The sequence below is a fragment of the Monomorium pharaonis genome, chromosome 7, assembly GCF_013373865.1.
Source record: "Monomorium pharaonis isolate MP-MQ-018 chromosome 7, ASM1337386v2, whole genome shotgun sequence".
Taxonomy (NCBI): Eukaryota; Metazoa; Arthropoda; class Insecta; order Hymenoptera; family Formicidae; genus Monomorium; species Monomorium pharaonis.
This window is the reverse complement of record NC_050473.1, coordinates 7793710-7809761: the sequence shown is the minus strand read 5'-3', so window position 1 is coordinate 7809761 and position 16052 is coordinate 7793710. Positions and strand designations below refer to the sequence as shown.

Here is a 16052-nt window from a genome sequence, read left to right as displayed (position 1 = left end):
GAACTCCTTACCAAGCGTTTCTCCTATATATTTCATTCATTTTTTTTTTCACTTATTAGATCAATTTCTTTTATCCTTATTTTTTTAGTCCTTCGTAAGGTACATTTAATTTCACACCCGTATTCTATCTTTATGTTTTAAGGTGGAATTGACACTCCGCGATAGTTTGCATTTATACATCGCGAGTTCGTAAATCCCGATGTTGCGCTTTTGTGCTCGATCGAGCCGTGAAACCGAGAATTGTGTTTCCAATCTTCACGTAATGCCGTCGTCATTGTTCCAAGTCCACCTGATTATTCATACGATTCGTAAATGGTGGCACTGGTATCGGAATATCGCGACAAATCCTACATATCAAAGCGCGCCGAAGCGGTTTGGAACAAGTTCCGGAATTTCGTCGTTCGATCGAGCTCGTACGATACTCGCAAGTCTACAAACCTGCGCGCGCGCGTCTGTGCATGTGTGCGTTATGGTGAAATCGTAAAATAATGTACATCAGGAGTTCTCAATCCTTGCACGTTCACGCTCTCCGTTTTATTGTTCATGTATCTGTTACATAATACTTTGCAGATAAACGATCTAACTCTTCAAATTCGTCAAAAAAGTCTAATATCCGTAAACTACGGAAAAAATATTCGAACACATACGCTTTGTTAATTAATCAAAATTTTATTATTATTTCAGTTTATTAATTAAGATTAATAAACTAACATAAAAAATTTAATTGTTCAATTATGTAATAATTTTATTTCTAATTTAAAAGTTATACTTTTAATTTGCATATTATTAACCGAATTTTCATTGCCTCTCACTCTTTTTCATAATTTGAAATAAAAGACGTAACAGGTGAGAGAGCGAACACTTCATATAAATTTAAATTTGCCTGCATTTTATCACAAACTCTGCATCTTTATAATAAATTATAAAATATATGTTTATGCTGATATATACGATTTGATTTTAAGAAATTTGTGCTGCAACAATTTGATTGTAATTCAATCACTATTCGTCTTCATAAAGCGTTTAATTGTTAAAAAGATATATATTGCAAATTAATGATCGTTTAATGATTTCAACATAGTACAAGTATGTCGATTGAACAGATTATTATAATGGGAGATCACAATGGTATGTGATGGGGGCGCTAAATTGAGAAACCCTGAGAAACTCGATATGTAAATATCGAGAGACTAAGCGTTTTAATTTTTTCAAAATACTAAAAAAACCCCTTTCTCTTTTGAAAGGCGATTTAATAGCGAATTCATTTCATTCTCGAAAAAAGCGCACTGGTTTCACAAAAATAAAAATTACAATCCCGAAAGCTTCAATTAACTATTTTTCCCCTAAATACTCTTACGTTCAGAAAAATATCTCATTCTCGACGTACGGGTTTTAATAGGTATCTCGACTAACTTGGAAATAATTATATTCTCCAACATTTGATAACACGAGTAACTCATTAAAGAGCGTTCAAAGTGTTTCCAAGGTACACTGTTCCCAAAAAGTTAATTTTCTTCCATGTTGTCCTAAAGCTTCTGTCCCGTACTTAGTGTCACCCTGTATATCGTGAAAGGACGTAAATTTATTTATTTATAATATATGTAATATATCTTTCTCTCTTTTTCTCTCGCATTTTCTCTCTCTCTCTCTCTCTCCCCCCTCACCCTTCACTTTCTTTTTTTAATTCTCTATACGTACCGAAGTATAAATACATTCAATTACACTGCGACACACGACGGTGTATAGCATATTTCTATCGTCGTACAAACGGCGGTCTCGGTTGCTTTTGCTTTGAGCGAAAAAATATTGCTATAACTTATGTCCTACGTTAATACTGTCATGGCGTACTTAATTATCCAGATGGAGATGTATAATATGTAATATATGCTCGCATAATAAATACACCTCTAACAACTTTAACCCTCCGCACTCTCCTCCCACCCTCTCTCTCTCTCTCTCTCTCTCTCTTCCACCCTCCTGAATTTCATTATTACCTGCTTTCGCGAACTTAAATTACCTTCCAGAGATGTAACCGCCCTTACGAACGCGCGATTATTACACCTCAACACAGAGCTAGCCTGTCTCTAACGAGTCCTTCGGGCATCGTAAACGCAAGTGATTTGTACAGAATACCTAAATTTCCTGCTAATTTGCGCGATACCGCGTAGTTGATTGACGCGGCGTATTTGCCTTTGCTTCGCAAAGCCTTACTTAGTAATTACTTGAGCTACTCGTGCGAGAATTCAACTCCCAACGTTCGTGCACGTGTATTCTAGCGCACGTGTGTGTCCTCCGTGACATAGCGCGTCATGCCACAATAGTTCAATATCACAGTGCACGCGTTTTCACGCACGTGGACGCGATGAATCATTGCTGCGGTAACAACAAATTTACCAATTCAGCAATTTTCGCTGTTTAATTGTGTGTCAATTTTATCGAATAAGTATCAAATAAAGAAATATCTTCTTCATTTTCCTTCATAGATCCATGATAATCAATAATAAATATCTTTGATAGCATATTGTACATTTATCCGTCTTAAGTATGAAATAAATTTGAGAAAAAGATATTAATAACATAATTAAGCGAAGAAGAACACCATTTTTTCAATCAAAGTTGATCTTGGTGCCTAACAATATTCACGTAAATTTTTAAAATTTTATGCAAACTGCCAATTACGTGTTTGTCGGTCTTGAAACACAGTTTTAAACTAAAGCTGGAATGCATCACAATTAGATAATGTTTCCATATTTTACAGCATACTTACACAAAAAATTTAATTAAAAATATCATTTTTATTTCCATTATTTTAACTATTTTTTTGCAACTTCACAAATTATTTTTATGAAATGCCCAGCTCGTATATGATGACGTACAACGAAAATAATGTCGATTTCTTTTTCATGTCGCAGACCGTAAGTATTAGAAAAGGGAAAAATGTCTCACATAAAATTCGGCTTTTCTTATTCGCTTGGAAAACAATTGACACGCAACGAAACGCGAAAACCGATAGGCAAACGCAGCTGCTGAGGTTCCAAATACAAGAACAACAGTACCTGTTGCGAGTTTGCCAAGAGCCTACAGTCTCGTTGTTACATCACAAATACGACGATTCACATCGAGTTACGTTAGCTGTCCCGTGTCTCTTCTTCAGCAACGGGAGCGGATGAAATCGCTCGCTTATACGCTGATCAGTTTGCGGAAGGCCTTACGGAATTCGGGGTTGAACACAGTGTATATTACGGGATTCACGAAGCTGTTCATGTAGCCCAACCAGGAAGTGACGATGAAGGCTGTAACACCAGGCTGACAAGCCTTCGTCAGCTTCGTGCAGATTGCATCCATAACGTTGCAAGAGAAGAAGGGCACCCAGCATATTAGAAAGACACCTGTGACATTTATGGGGTTAATTAAAATATTTCCGTTAGTTTATAAATGATGTAATATGTGATATTAGTTAAACCATTATTACATTATCTAACGATCTCTTTTTTTTCACGTATAACAACACTTAATTATTATTCTTAATTCTTACTTTTTAAGTATAATTTTAATTATGATTAGATAACTTAATAAACGCTTATTGCTTGCACTCTCTTTTTATAATAATTGTATCTTAAATAATAAAAAATAATAAAGTATTGGACCGGTAAAATGTTTCAAAAACATTTGAGAAAAAATATTTCATACAAAAATTGATTTGAAAAAAAAATAAAAAAATAAAAATAGATAATAGGGGTATCTGTCAAATAAAGCTTTCCAATAAATTAAAACAATCAGCCCTAAGAGAACTATTATATAGATTATATTCATCTTGACTATTAATTTAAACAAAAAATATTTTAACAATATTAGTACATTATTTCTAACCGACCGTAATATGTTAAACATATCAATGAGTTGTAAATCGCCTAACGGTCTGCATCGGGTCTTAGTGATGGATATAATTCTTTTTATTAAATTTAATTTTCTTAGCTTTATTTTAAACTGCGCGCCGACAGGATTCGTCAGACTTAAGACACAGTAACTAAGCTAAATTTCGATGCTCAAGAGCATCTTAAAATCCCCCCTTTTTACCTTCCCCGAAAAACTGTAAATTAATTTATTACGAAAAATAATACCTCAGCCGGGATTAGTGAACAAAGTGCTAAATCTCAAGGCATTCCCTTTGTAGAAAAAAAATTTTTTTTACTATAAAAACTAATCGTGCAATTTAATTTTTATCTCTATTCCTTATCTTTAATTTATAATACAACAACTATTGTCAGGAATTATGTGAAATGCGTGTCTCCTATATTAACCATTATTATTTTCTACAAAGCGAATGCCTTGAGCTTCAGCACTTTGTTTAGTTTGCAAAATACATTCCGTTAACGATTTTAACACACCAAGAACCGCAGAAACTTTTCAACGTCCTATTATTAACTTATCCTTTGATGTCTTATATATCAGAAATATTTGTTGCAAAGTACAAACTATCTATCTAATTTTCTCTTTCATTCATTCTCATAGTGGACTTTATTCGAAACAGATTTGACAAGATTCGGAGCTTTTTAATACTTTCGTATCAAGATTTTCGTATCAATAAAGGAAATTTAAAATCTCTCTGTAATAACGCCATATTCTTCACGGTATTGATCCTAACATTTCAATATTTAAGTAAATTTATATTTTAAGCAGTGTAAGTAGCAATTTCGTATCGACATGTATTACCGCTCATTTATCACTCGCAAGAAATGGTTACGGAGATAAATCGCTTGATCCAATCGAATCGTCATGCCATGCCGGACATGTAACTAATCTCCCGAGCTTTCCGATGTTTTTCTTAAACCAGGCCTATACGCCCAGCCATGTTCAGACTTTCACATACATACGCGATCCATCTCCGGTATCGCCGCTCGTTTTCGTTTCTCGCTTCTAACTCGCGAGCCCGTAAGCTCATCAATAACAGATGCGAGACTGAACGAGCCCAGCTATACTTATCAATGCAGCGGCATGCGAGCAACTTACCTAACACGATCGCCAGAGTCTTCGTGGCCTTGCGCTCTTTTTTGGCCGAGCTCTTCTCCCTCTTCTTTTTACTGGCTTTGTTGGCCTTGTATATTGTGAACCTTGACCCGGCCGACGCGTTCTTTCGGTCCTTCTTGCAGGAGGACGACAGCACGCTGGGTGTCCGTGCGAGCTGCAGCGGCAGGAGCGAACCGGCGCTCTTCAGCCGCTTCAGCTCCTGCTTGTTCGCCCCGCCGTTGTTACCGTTCCTCTTCGTCTGCGTCGACGAAGACACGCTGGTCGCGCCTCGTGTTGGTGGGGGTGACGACGAGGTCGACGAGGACGGCGGGCCGGACGTGATCCGCGGATTCGGGCTCGGGCTCGAATTCGTCTCGAGCGGCTCATGGATCATCGTGCTGCTCGCCGCACCATCGTACCCGCTGGAGTCTTTTCGCTGTACATGTGGTGCTCCGGCCAGCTGAGCTTGCGCCACGGCGCTAAAACGACAACTACCATTCGAGTGTCAGAAAGACTCGGCACTCACACGCTCCATATTAGGATCTACCGCCCCGCATCCCCAGTCACAAATAAATTTATAACAAATTATTGCTCTTTTGTTATTGTCATAAGATTCGTGCATTTAAAATAATTATAAATAAAATCTTTAAATCATATCACTCTTACGCAATATTTTTTATATGTTTTTATATATACACGTTATTTCTTTAACATAATAAAATATTTTTTAGAAAAAAGTTACAGGGGAAATCGGATTATGAAATAAATTAATAAACAATTACAAGACAATGTTAGGAGACGTATTAAAATACACATGCAGGTTATAACAAATCATATAATTAGAGATAAAGATACAAAAAGATACAAAAAAAAAATCTTAAATACACAGCGAGATCCAACTTATTATATTATATATATATATATATATATATATATATATATATCTTTGTACATATTTCATTAAATTAATTTAATACAAATTTATCATCCAAAATGTTAAAATAATTATAACTTTATACATGTACATTTTTGAAATAAAAAATTACGTACTTGTTTTTCATCAAAGAACTTACGTTACATTTCTTTCTCTTCTTTCGCTTTTATATAATTTTTTAGAAACAAACTGAAAATATATAGTTAAAGTTTAGAACGTTCATAGAATAAAAAATACAAATTTGTTTCAATAGAAAAGATGGTGCGGCGAGCACTATTGAAATATACGTAAATAAATAAAACAATAAAATTATAACAAAAAATTATTAAAGTTAATATACAAATTACAAAGAATAAAAAACAAAATTCTTAGGAAAATAGTGACATTTTTGTGTTTTGTGTTTAAATGCGACAAAAATGTCTGAGATTCCTTACAATGATAAAAATAATTTGCTAATAGTCAAAGACCAAAAGTGATTTTGACCAAATAATCTACACGTAAACTTGCATTAAAAATCTTACATATTCAAGTACACATAATTACTTTAGATAAAGCATTTTCGGGCCCCGTTTGTTAATTTTTTTTTTTTCAAATGTCATTGATCTTAGATATTGTTCTCACTTTTGTATATTTTGGCACAAAACGCAAAAGCAGAAATTTTTCATCTTATACAAGTATGTTCGGATACTTTTAAATTTCCAAAAAGCATATTTCCAAACTTTGACTATTAGCAAACTGTTAATAATCACAGATATTGTTGTTGCATTTATACATTTAGACATAAAACACAAGAATCACTGTTTCCCTAAGTACTTTGTTCTTTATTTTTTGTCATTTGTGTATTTATTTTTAATTGTTTTTGTTATAATTTCATTTTGTTTTTAAATGTATTTTCTAATAATTTTTTGCGGTTAAAACAAACTTTTAATTTTCGTTCCAATAACGCTTCAAAACTTCAACTACATTTAAAAATAAGTATGCGATTATCAAAGTTTACGGTTCATTAATAAACCGTATTGTGCAAAAATCTTTTGTAAAGACTAAATACATTGTCTCATATCGCGTATACTACCGTATGCGGTAGTATCATCCGAGCGATGAAAATACACTGTAATTAATAGCCGTGAAATGTCTATGTGCGCAGAGTTGATTGGCCTATTTTCATAGGTAACGCCAGTGGCTAGATGCAAATTGTTCGCGGACGCCGGTACAAAGAGGCTACCCTATATCACGATTAACTCACGAACTTCCGGATTACTATCGAAGCGACGAATTTCCGTTAAACGAGTACTGTGCACAGGGCTTTGAATAGAGTTTTGGAAATAGAGCGAGAGAGAGCAAGCGGGGGAGAGAGAAAGAGAAAGAGAAAGAGAGAGAGAGAGAAGCGGGAGGAAAGAGAGAGGAAGAGGTCTCGTACACAGCTTCGAGTGACATCCGTTATACTGCGATTGTCGAGAGAACGAAGAAAATAATTACGAGATCATCGACTTTTTATCGCTCGGGCTGCTCTTCTTCACTCTCCTTCCACCAATCCTCGAATTTTTTTGTCTCGCTCCATCGTCGAACGCGAACGCACGAACTTTCGAACGTCCAACTTGTCAGCCGTCCCGAATATCGACGCGACTTCCTGTCCGAGTTTTCCGATTAGACAAAGTTCCGACGTCGCTCGGAATTGTCTTCGTCTCTTTGTACGTTCGAAACAAATTATCGAAAGATGCTTTTAAAAAGTAAAAAAAAATAAATCAAATAAAAAAATCACTATATCACCACTATTACATAATACGTTAAATCAATTATATTTAAAAAATTAAACAATTTAATGCGAAAATTTATTAAATTTATTAATTTAATATTTTTAATATTTGCGATAGTATGCTAATATGAACTGATTAATTAAATATAACTCTTCACATGTTTTGTGTTAAAACAATAAATTTCAACACATAAAAATTATAAAAATATGTTTTTAAACTCAAGAAATTGGTTTAAATAATCCTTTAATATTTAACAGTATATAAGCAAGACTCAGAGACTATTTTATATATTATACGATAATAACTTCTGTAACTTGAGAAAGTTACGTATACTTTGCTACTGCAGGTATATTATTATACTTTGAACAGAGACAGTCCGAAACGGTAATTACTGCTTGCTCGAAAAGAGTACGCAATTATTCTCACGTTACATGTAATCTGAAGAGGACTTGAAGCAAAAGGGATACAAACCCGCAAACTTTGCGACACGCGAGGTAGAAGTAATATCCTCTTAATTGAAGACTCCCAATTGGCCAATTAAACGGCCAAAACTTTTGATCGACTCAAAGCCTTTTCATGTCGCTTGGAAATCTTCAGAAAGGATGGGAAAATTGTAGCTCACGACCTGCGGCGCTCGCGTCGTTTAATTTGTCTTTATTTAATCGCCTTTTTAACCTTTCGGCTTTGATTAACTAAAATTCCGCAAGTCTTATTTACTGTACAACCGTTAAATAGAAGATAACAGTTATTTTCAAAAAGTTCACCGTCGTTTTATTTGGAATTCTTTTCAATATATGTAAATCAAATTGCACAACGAAAATTGAATTTAATATTAATAAGCTCCTTTAGCCCCTCTTTAAATTTCATGTTTCGTACTTTTCTCCAATTGCGAGTAGCAACCAAGAAGAATTAGAAAGGGAAAAGAAGCTACTCACCGTGTGATACAGAGGACTTTAGATCAGATCATTGCGAGCAACGGGTAATGAAAAGAAACGCGAATTATTTCTCTACTTTTTTGCTATACGAATGAATGGAAATATCATATAATCATCCCTTTTGCGTTTCATCCACGACTTTTTAAGTCCGTCTGTTTTATTTCTCGGAGTTCAGCGAAAGCAGATGGAAAAAGAAGTTGTATCTTGATTACACAATGCCCTACGGGTTATTCATATATAAGTTTTATAAATTAATCCGGTACTTCCCGGCAATATACATAAAATAAACTTAATTTCATAAGTTATTCAATGTGCTTAAAGATGTGCTTAAAGATGTGCTTAAAGATGAAGTAGATGCAGTTTTATAATAAATGCTTATTGTTCGCATTAAATATTTATTATAAAACTGCATCTACTTCAATGCTTTTCTTTTTATGATTCTGCGAATAAAAAAGAAGTTTAAAATTTTCTACTATATAATTTTATCATATAACGTTGCCTGGAAATTGATATATTAAATATTTACTGACAATGAGTTATTAATCTAAAATATCGTTCCTATAATAATCGGAATGAATAGTTAATATCAAGCTTTAAGCGCAACATAATTTATCTCGCGAGCTAATTATATATTTTATTAAAGATCCTCGCAGATATTCTTTAATCATTCGGCTTCATATCGCATTGTCATCGCAAAGAGATATATACATTTCAAACTGAACGACACTAACGATCTTGAAAGACGGTAACTCTCTCAAAGACGACGCATCCGTACTTTTCCCATGCTTTTTTGCATTGACGGTCGATGTGACGAGTCGCGTCGCACAACGTCATGACAATGCGATTCGATATCGTTGAAAGAAAATTCCGACATCTTCCTTCCGTCCGGAGATGCGCGACGGTGGACGGGGGAGGGGATGAGATGGAACGAGCGATAAGAAGATATGATGAAATTCTTACGCTGCTTCCTCGACGACCGTAGCTAAAAAGAATTCCGTGCTCTTGTCATTGGAGATGACGACGACGGGATCGAGGGGCGTCTCATCCTCGTCCTCGTTACTGCCGGAAGCGGTGTTCGTCGGTTCCTCGATCCCAGGTGCCACCAGGGCGGCCGCCCCCAGCGCCGTTTCCGCAAACCTTGCCACAGAATACCCACTACGTGATCTTAGTCAAAAGTCTCTAGAAAAGCCTCTACACCTATCATGCACTTCCTCGTTTATCCAGCATCGACCAGCGTCAATTCAGCAAATAGCGTTATCTATCATGCACAAAGCGAAGGCACGCTTTTTGACAGCACCTGCAGAGTGTCCTAAGTGACAGAGCGTAGCTGTTTCCTTTCCACGGCGGATATTTCAAACGAGTTTTCAATTTGTCACGAGACAGCGATCACAAATCGAAATCGCGACAAGTCAGAATTACTCCTCTTTAGATAATAAATGCGTCATATTTAAATAATATATCTTTTTTTCTTTTATTTTTATACTTACAATTAGTACTTGAAAGTTTATATCAAATGTATCAAAAAAGTAATATATAATTTCATCATATAAATATGCAAAATTTAATAGAAAGAAGACAAGGGAAAAAGAATGAAGAAAAATGGAGAAGAATGGAGAAAAAGAGAAAGAAAAGAAAGAGAAAGAGAGATGAGAGGGAGCAAGAGAGAGAATAATTTTGGTTAAATGCGCGCTGGTCTGAGACCTAAATTAAGGTCTGTTGCATGCTAATTTATCTAACTGCAAATACTTCGCATTTTGATCAATAACATGCCCAATATATATTCCGCCAATGTAATAATTTCTGTTGAGCATCTCATTTTGTATTTAATATAAGTTATAGCTTTTATCGAATATAAATCGTTACGGTAATTTGTACATAACAAGTATTTAACATGCTAATAAATTCAACCGGATTTGCTATAAATTTTTCAATCTCCCTCACAATATACAAAATTCGTGAATTTTCTAAAAAGTTAAATGTTCTGTAAATGGTATTGCCAAACTTTGACTACTTGGATAACACAGAATTTCGTTACAACGTTTAATTTCCTTGAGCTCGTGCAAAACTTGTTTTGTTTTGCACTGCAAAATAATTTATATATTCAACAAAAGAGACTATGATTTCACCTATTATAAGTTTTATTAGCACTATCCGTAAATTGAGAGTTGCTGTTAAATTTTGCTATATCAAAGCAGTGATATTCGCGTTATACCGTATCAATATCAATACATTTGCACATTTTCACATGCATATTCTGTACGTGATAAAGCATACACATAAACATATATACAAATTTTCTGCGATAAAGAAAGATTCTTTTGTAAGAAAATCCATTTTCTAAAAATTTTAATTATGATAGAAAAATTATGATAGAGAATCTCCAATTGTGTGTGCATTTAGTTTAAAATAATGTATTTTAATAAACTGTTGTTGTAAATTAATAGAAAACTATAAAAATAATGTAAGATATATATCTAATTTTACTACTAATATTTATTTTACAAAAAAAAATTTTAATACGTTTTTATTAAAACATGCTTATTTTTAAATATCAAATTATTATTAAATTAAATCACAAATTTTGTTATATAAATTTATACAATCTTAATTTAAAACGATTTCGTTCTTACTTCATTTTAACCTTAACGCAAGTAATTTTGATTTACATGTGTCATCACATGGAATAATTATTAATTATATTAATCGCTGACTTAAATATAGACTTGAGATAAGATGCGTGCCACGGTAACAGAATTCGTACATTAGATTGCCAAGATAAATATCAAAATTTCTTGGTACTCTCGACCGAACCTCGGTCCACATGATAACAAAGTCGATAAAGGAACAACGTGGCCAACGTGGGTGCATGTGGGCGGATTAACCAGGATGCCAGATTATGTCGGATACATTGCACCCTAGAGAGATATCAAAATGCGGATGAAGTTACCAAATTGCGACTGCAACTGTAAACACCTAAGTTTAATTTATCGTCCGTTACCATCACGCGTCATGCGTCATTGTAAATGCGATATTCATTACAGTTATATCGAAAATAATTATCTAGTTTTCAAGACGCGCTACCTTTAGTTTCTTAATAAACAGTATATAAAGAGATACTTTATCATATTTTTCTAAATTAATTGTAATAAAATAAAAATTTTAAAATTTTTGTTTCAAATGAGCAAGTAAGAGCGTATAGGAGTTTAAAATCGCCTAATATCTGGAAAAATTAATCAACAAGAACAAGACGATATTCTGTATATATCATAATCCTTTGCGGCATGATAAGACTGCAATGATCAAAAATAAACTCAAAAACAAGTTCTAAATTAATAAGAAAATTTTTTGTTCTTGGTCGCTCATATTAATTCCGTTATCTTATATTTTTGGAATTCAAAACTTTGCTAGCGAGTTCAGATTCAGTAAATAAAAAAAGCTTATATATATATATATATAACTATAAAAGTTTTAAATTATTAGATCGCTACATTGGATTGACCATTTTAAATTTAAAAAATTTGATTTTTGATTCGTAATCAGTAACCTAAAAAATTTCTGGATACAAATTTTTAAAAAAATTAGTCTAATACAAAAATTTATAACATAAAACATAAACACAAATATAAGATTGAATGTGTAGATATCAAGTTATTATTAAATTACATTAAATTACATTTTGTGTCAATATTACTTTTTGCAAATATTTAAATATTCTTTCTGTATTGCAAAATATTATATTTCGCGTAAAAACAATTTTAATTGAATCTATTAAGTTTATTCGATAATATCGGATTAACACTAAACTTTTTTTTCTTACAATGCTCTTTGTCGATATGCTGTGTACAAGATAAAATAAGCATCATACTTCTTAGTTTTTAACTTAAACGATATCAATCGTGTGCAACGGCCACCTTTGCTTTCTGGCCGGTACTCTTTCTCAGTGCGTGCGTTTTCCGCGTTCAAGCGCTTAAATACTTAGATTTTCTGCACTTTTCGCTTGAAGGAAAGTAAACAGAGTTTCTTGGGAAATTTCGTTTACCTTCGCGGTACTCCCGTCGGGTAGTCTCAAGTACTTAACGAAGCGCCTTAATATTTTTCGAAAATCTTAGAGATAGAAAAAGAAAAAGAGAAAGAAAGATAGCTGGGATGTCAAGTATTTACGAATGTACACGTCGGCCGAGGATTACATAGGTCTGTATAAACATTGTTCCAAAAATACCGCAACTTCCCTCGAATCGAATTCAACAATCATCTACTTCGACTAATTTATAATTAAAAATATAAATAAAACTTTAATTAAATGCGTGCTACGTTCGCTCGCAACTTTTTAATTTCCAATATTAAATATTTTTCTAACTAGAGTCCCCGAAATTTAAAGTTTTCTTAAGGTAGAAAGCAATTTCGATTAATCGAAATATAAGAGCTTCTTATCCGCCGTCAAAATTCAATTGGCTGAAAGTTTTTAATTTAACACCAATACAATCACCATTTTTTTTGCAAATAATAATAAAACTTTGACAGTATAAGAAGCTGTAACCATATAATATCTTACACGCTGTGCTTTACATGTTGCAAATTGTATACAAGATGGAAGCGAGATGGGCATTTTGAAGTAGAATATTTTATATTCCTATAAAGCCATCTTCGCGATATTTTGCAAGGTAAATACACCATATATTTGCAAACTGCAGTTAACGTTTTATACGATTCCGATGCATCAAGAATAAAATGGTAGTGTAACACATAAATAAACACTATTATTTCGACGTTTACGACGTTACGTCCGGTGCAATTTTTACACAGTTGTAGATATTCACTTTGCATGACAATAAAATATCACGGGATAGTCATTGTACTTCGAACCCTTAACCGCGTTATTTTTATCTCTAAAACTAAAATAATATCCATTAAGAGTATACACTATTTAATTATATCAAAGAAGAAATTTCTGTCTCCTATTCATCAAATTTTATTCTAATTTCATTCAGTTTTATGCATATTAACTTACTTGACGCGCCATTTTTCCATTATAAAACGTCAAACGTCAATAAAGAATACCTTTTCCGTTAATATTCAATTTGCATGAACTTTAACGCGAACGGACGGACAAGGAAGACGTAACGAGATGCATGCCTGGGAAGGTACGCAAACAAAAAGGCCCGCGATTAAGCGGCGTACAAGTAGTTTGCTATTCAAGACGAGACTGCCCTCGTCGGCACGGCGGAAATGAAAGCACGTGCGGAGGCGTGCGAGAAAAGCGAATTATCCTCGAGGATGCTCGGGACTTAACCCTCGGTCGTCCCGTTTCTCAGCTCGCGCTGCGCCAGCTGTCGCCAATCTCTGCGAGAAATTGTCTCGTTGGAATGCGAGTCTTACGCGGTCGCAAAAATTGAAAAGAATCGTCGCGCATCGCGCGCGCGACGTGTTCCAGAGGTGTCGGGAGCCTGTTCTCGCGCTTATCACACCGGCAAATGGGCCGGATAACTTCGTATAAAAAGACGCATGAATAAATTTTTTCGACGATATTTTCCCGCAGGACGATTTGTCTGCGGATACGCGAATCAATCCTGATTAGATCTGCTATACGTATAACGTCGTTTCAACTGCAGCTCCCTTGCTCGACTTCGCGAGATAATTTAACCTTCGGTGAAATGTAAGAGGAAAAGATCATTCATTACGTCTCTTTTCAATTTCATGTTGTATACATTTGCGTACTTCCTTAAAAATTTATTTTAAAATTAAGATACTTTTAATTTAAATAAATAAGGTATGTACATACATATTATTGCTCAGAAAGTTATTTAAATTTGTTGTTACAGAAAAACGCAAATCGTATAAAAATCTATTGTCCGCAAATAGATTTATGTAAAAAACAATATTCTTCTGTGTGAATAACGTGACTGCACGTGTAAATGTACATCACGTTGGAACATATTTGCATAACATTTATATATTGGAATAAGAAAAAAACACTTTTAAAAATACTGTGTGAAATAACAATTGATTACATTGAAATAAAAACATCAATAAATAACACATTTTCTAATCATTTATTTTACAGAAGAAGTTTGCTGCACAGTTAAAGAGACACGATCAGAAAGAAAGAGATATAAGGAAAATTAAAAATTAAAGAATTTATAGATCAAGATTGGCTCGAGAATCAAGAATGCAAAGGTTCAAGGATAAAAAGCATAAAAAGAACACGTGTACATAAAAGATTTATAAGAATTGCATTACGTTTAATATTTCTAAGCTTCGTACTCGTATATCTTGAGATTATTGATTGGATGAAAACACACAAAGTAAATACCGAATTGAAAAACAGAAACGTATTTTCAATTCCGATTTATCTGTATACGATATTAGTATTTCTCTGAACCAGATTTTAATCCGAGCTCTGTATTAAGATTCCATCTGTCTTTTTCTATTTGTGAAACTGCATGAAATTGTAAACGTGTCAGTATAAGGAAGCAAAGGCACATGTGTGTGTATAATATTTGCATGCATCACATGCAAAACATCAATTTAGTAAAAAATACAGCACAATTGTTCATTTATTTTATAATGAATAAAAGGTACATTAAAAATTTTGTGTATATATATATATATATATACATATATATACATATATACATATATAAAACAACGAAAATTACGTTTATTTTTTCAAATGTTTAATACTGTTGTACGTAATTTCGGAGTTAATATAATGTAAAAATCAAATATACACTTTGTTTTCCGACTAAATAAAGAATATTTAATCATACAAAATTAAATATGTGTATAAATTAATTTTAAAAAATCGCCTTTGGAAAACAACTGCAAAAATCAATCGTTCTTGCTGTAACTTCTACTGTACAAATAGACCTTATTTAAAGATTTAACGAGTGATTTAAACCAAGTACTCACCTACGCGTATGTGCGATATTCTCGATGATACTCCCCGGTTTTATATCGCCTAAATTCGGTTTTCTGCTAGCACGAGCCCTTTTCGCTCTGTTTCGCAGAGCCTGAAACGGTCAATTGAAAATCTACATTGTGACGTAAATCAGACGAGGGGTTGCAAACTCGCGACGTAAACGTATAACATAAATCTTCGCGGGCGATTTCTGCAGATAACACTCGAGACGCGTTATCAAGCATCTATCTACGGATAACGAGATTTATTTCGACAATTTTACGGAAGGAAAATCCCCGTGCTGCTGAAGCTTATAATATTTCACTGTTGATTTAACTGCATCAAAAAAACTTTCGTTCCTCAACGTTTAAAAAAGAGGTTATGCAGGTAGGTATATTTAAAGCGTTATTGTATATTTAAATTGTTATCTTTAAAACTACGTGTCTCACAGCAAAAAAGATCTCGGATAAAAATTGTATAATCTGAAGGGAGACAAATAAGGTAAAATCAATTTTCAAAAAAAA

The 16052-nt window shown here is 33.7% G+C and overlaps 1 protein-coding gene across 5 annotated transcripts in view; it reads right to left on the bottom strand.

Annotated features, from left to right (window-relative positions):
- Nucleotides 1–79: 79 nt before the first annotated feature.
- Nucleotides 80–16052, bottom strand: part of LOC105840067 (dopamine D2-like receptor) — a 228577-nt gene continuing 212604 nt past the window's right edge. Inside the window, exons 5-8 of one of the 5 annotated variants that reach the window (XM_036289526.1) lie at nt 15540–15640; nt 9591–9785; nt 5011–5498; nt 80–3389 (exon numbers count right to left, since the gene is read on the bottom strand). In XM_036289526.1, coding sequence (XP_036145419.1) covers nt 3181–3389; nt 5011–5498; nt 9591–9785; nt 15540–15640 — 993 coding nt within the window. In that variant the 3' untranslated portion in view covers nt 80–3180. The remainder of the gene's footprint in view (nt 3390–5010; nt 5499–9590; nt 9786–15539; nt 15641–16052) is intronic. The other 4 variants (XM_036289527.1, XM_036289528.1, XM_036289529.1 and 1 more) reach the window with 4 other exon arrangements.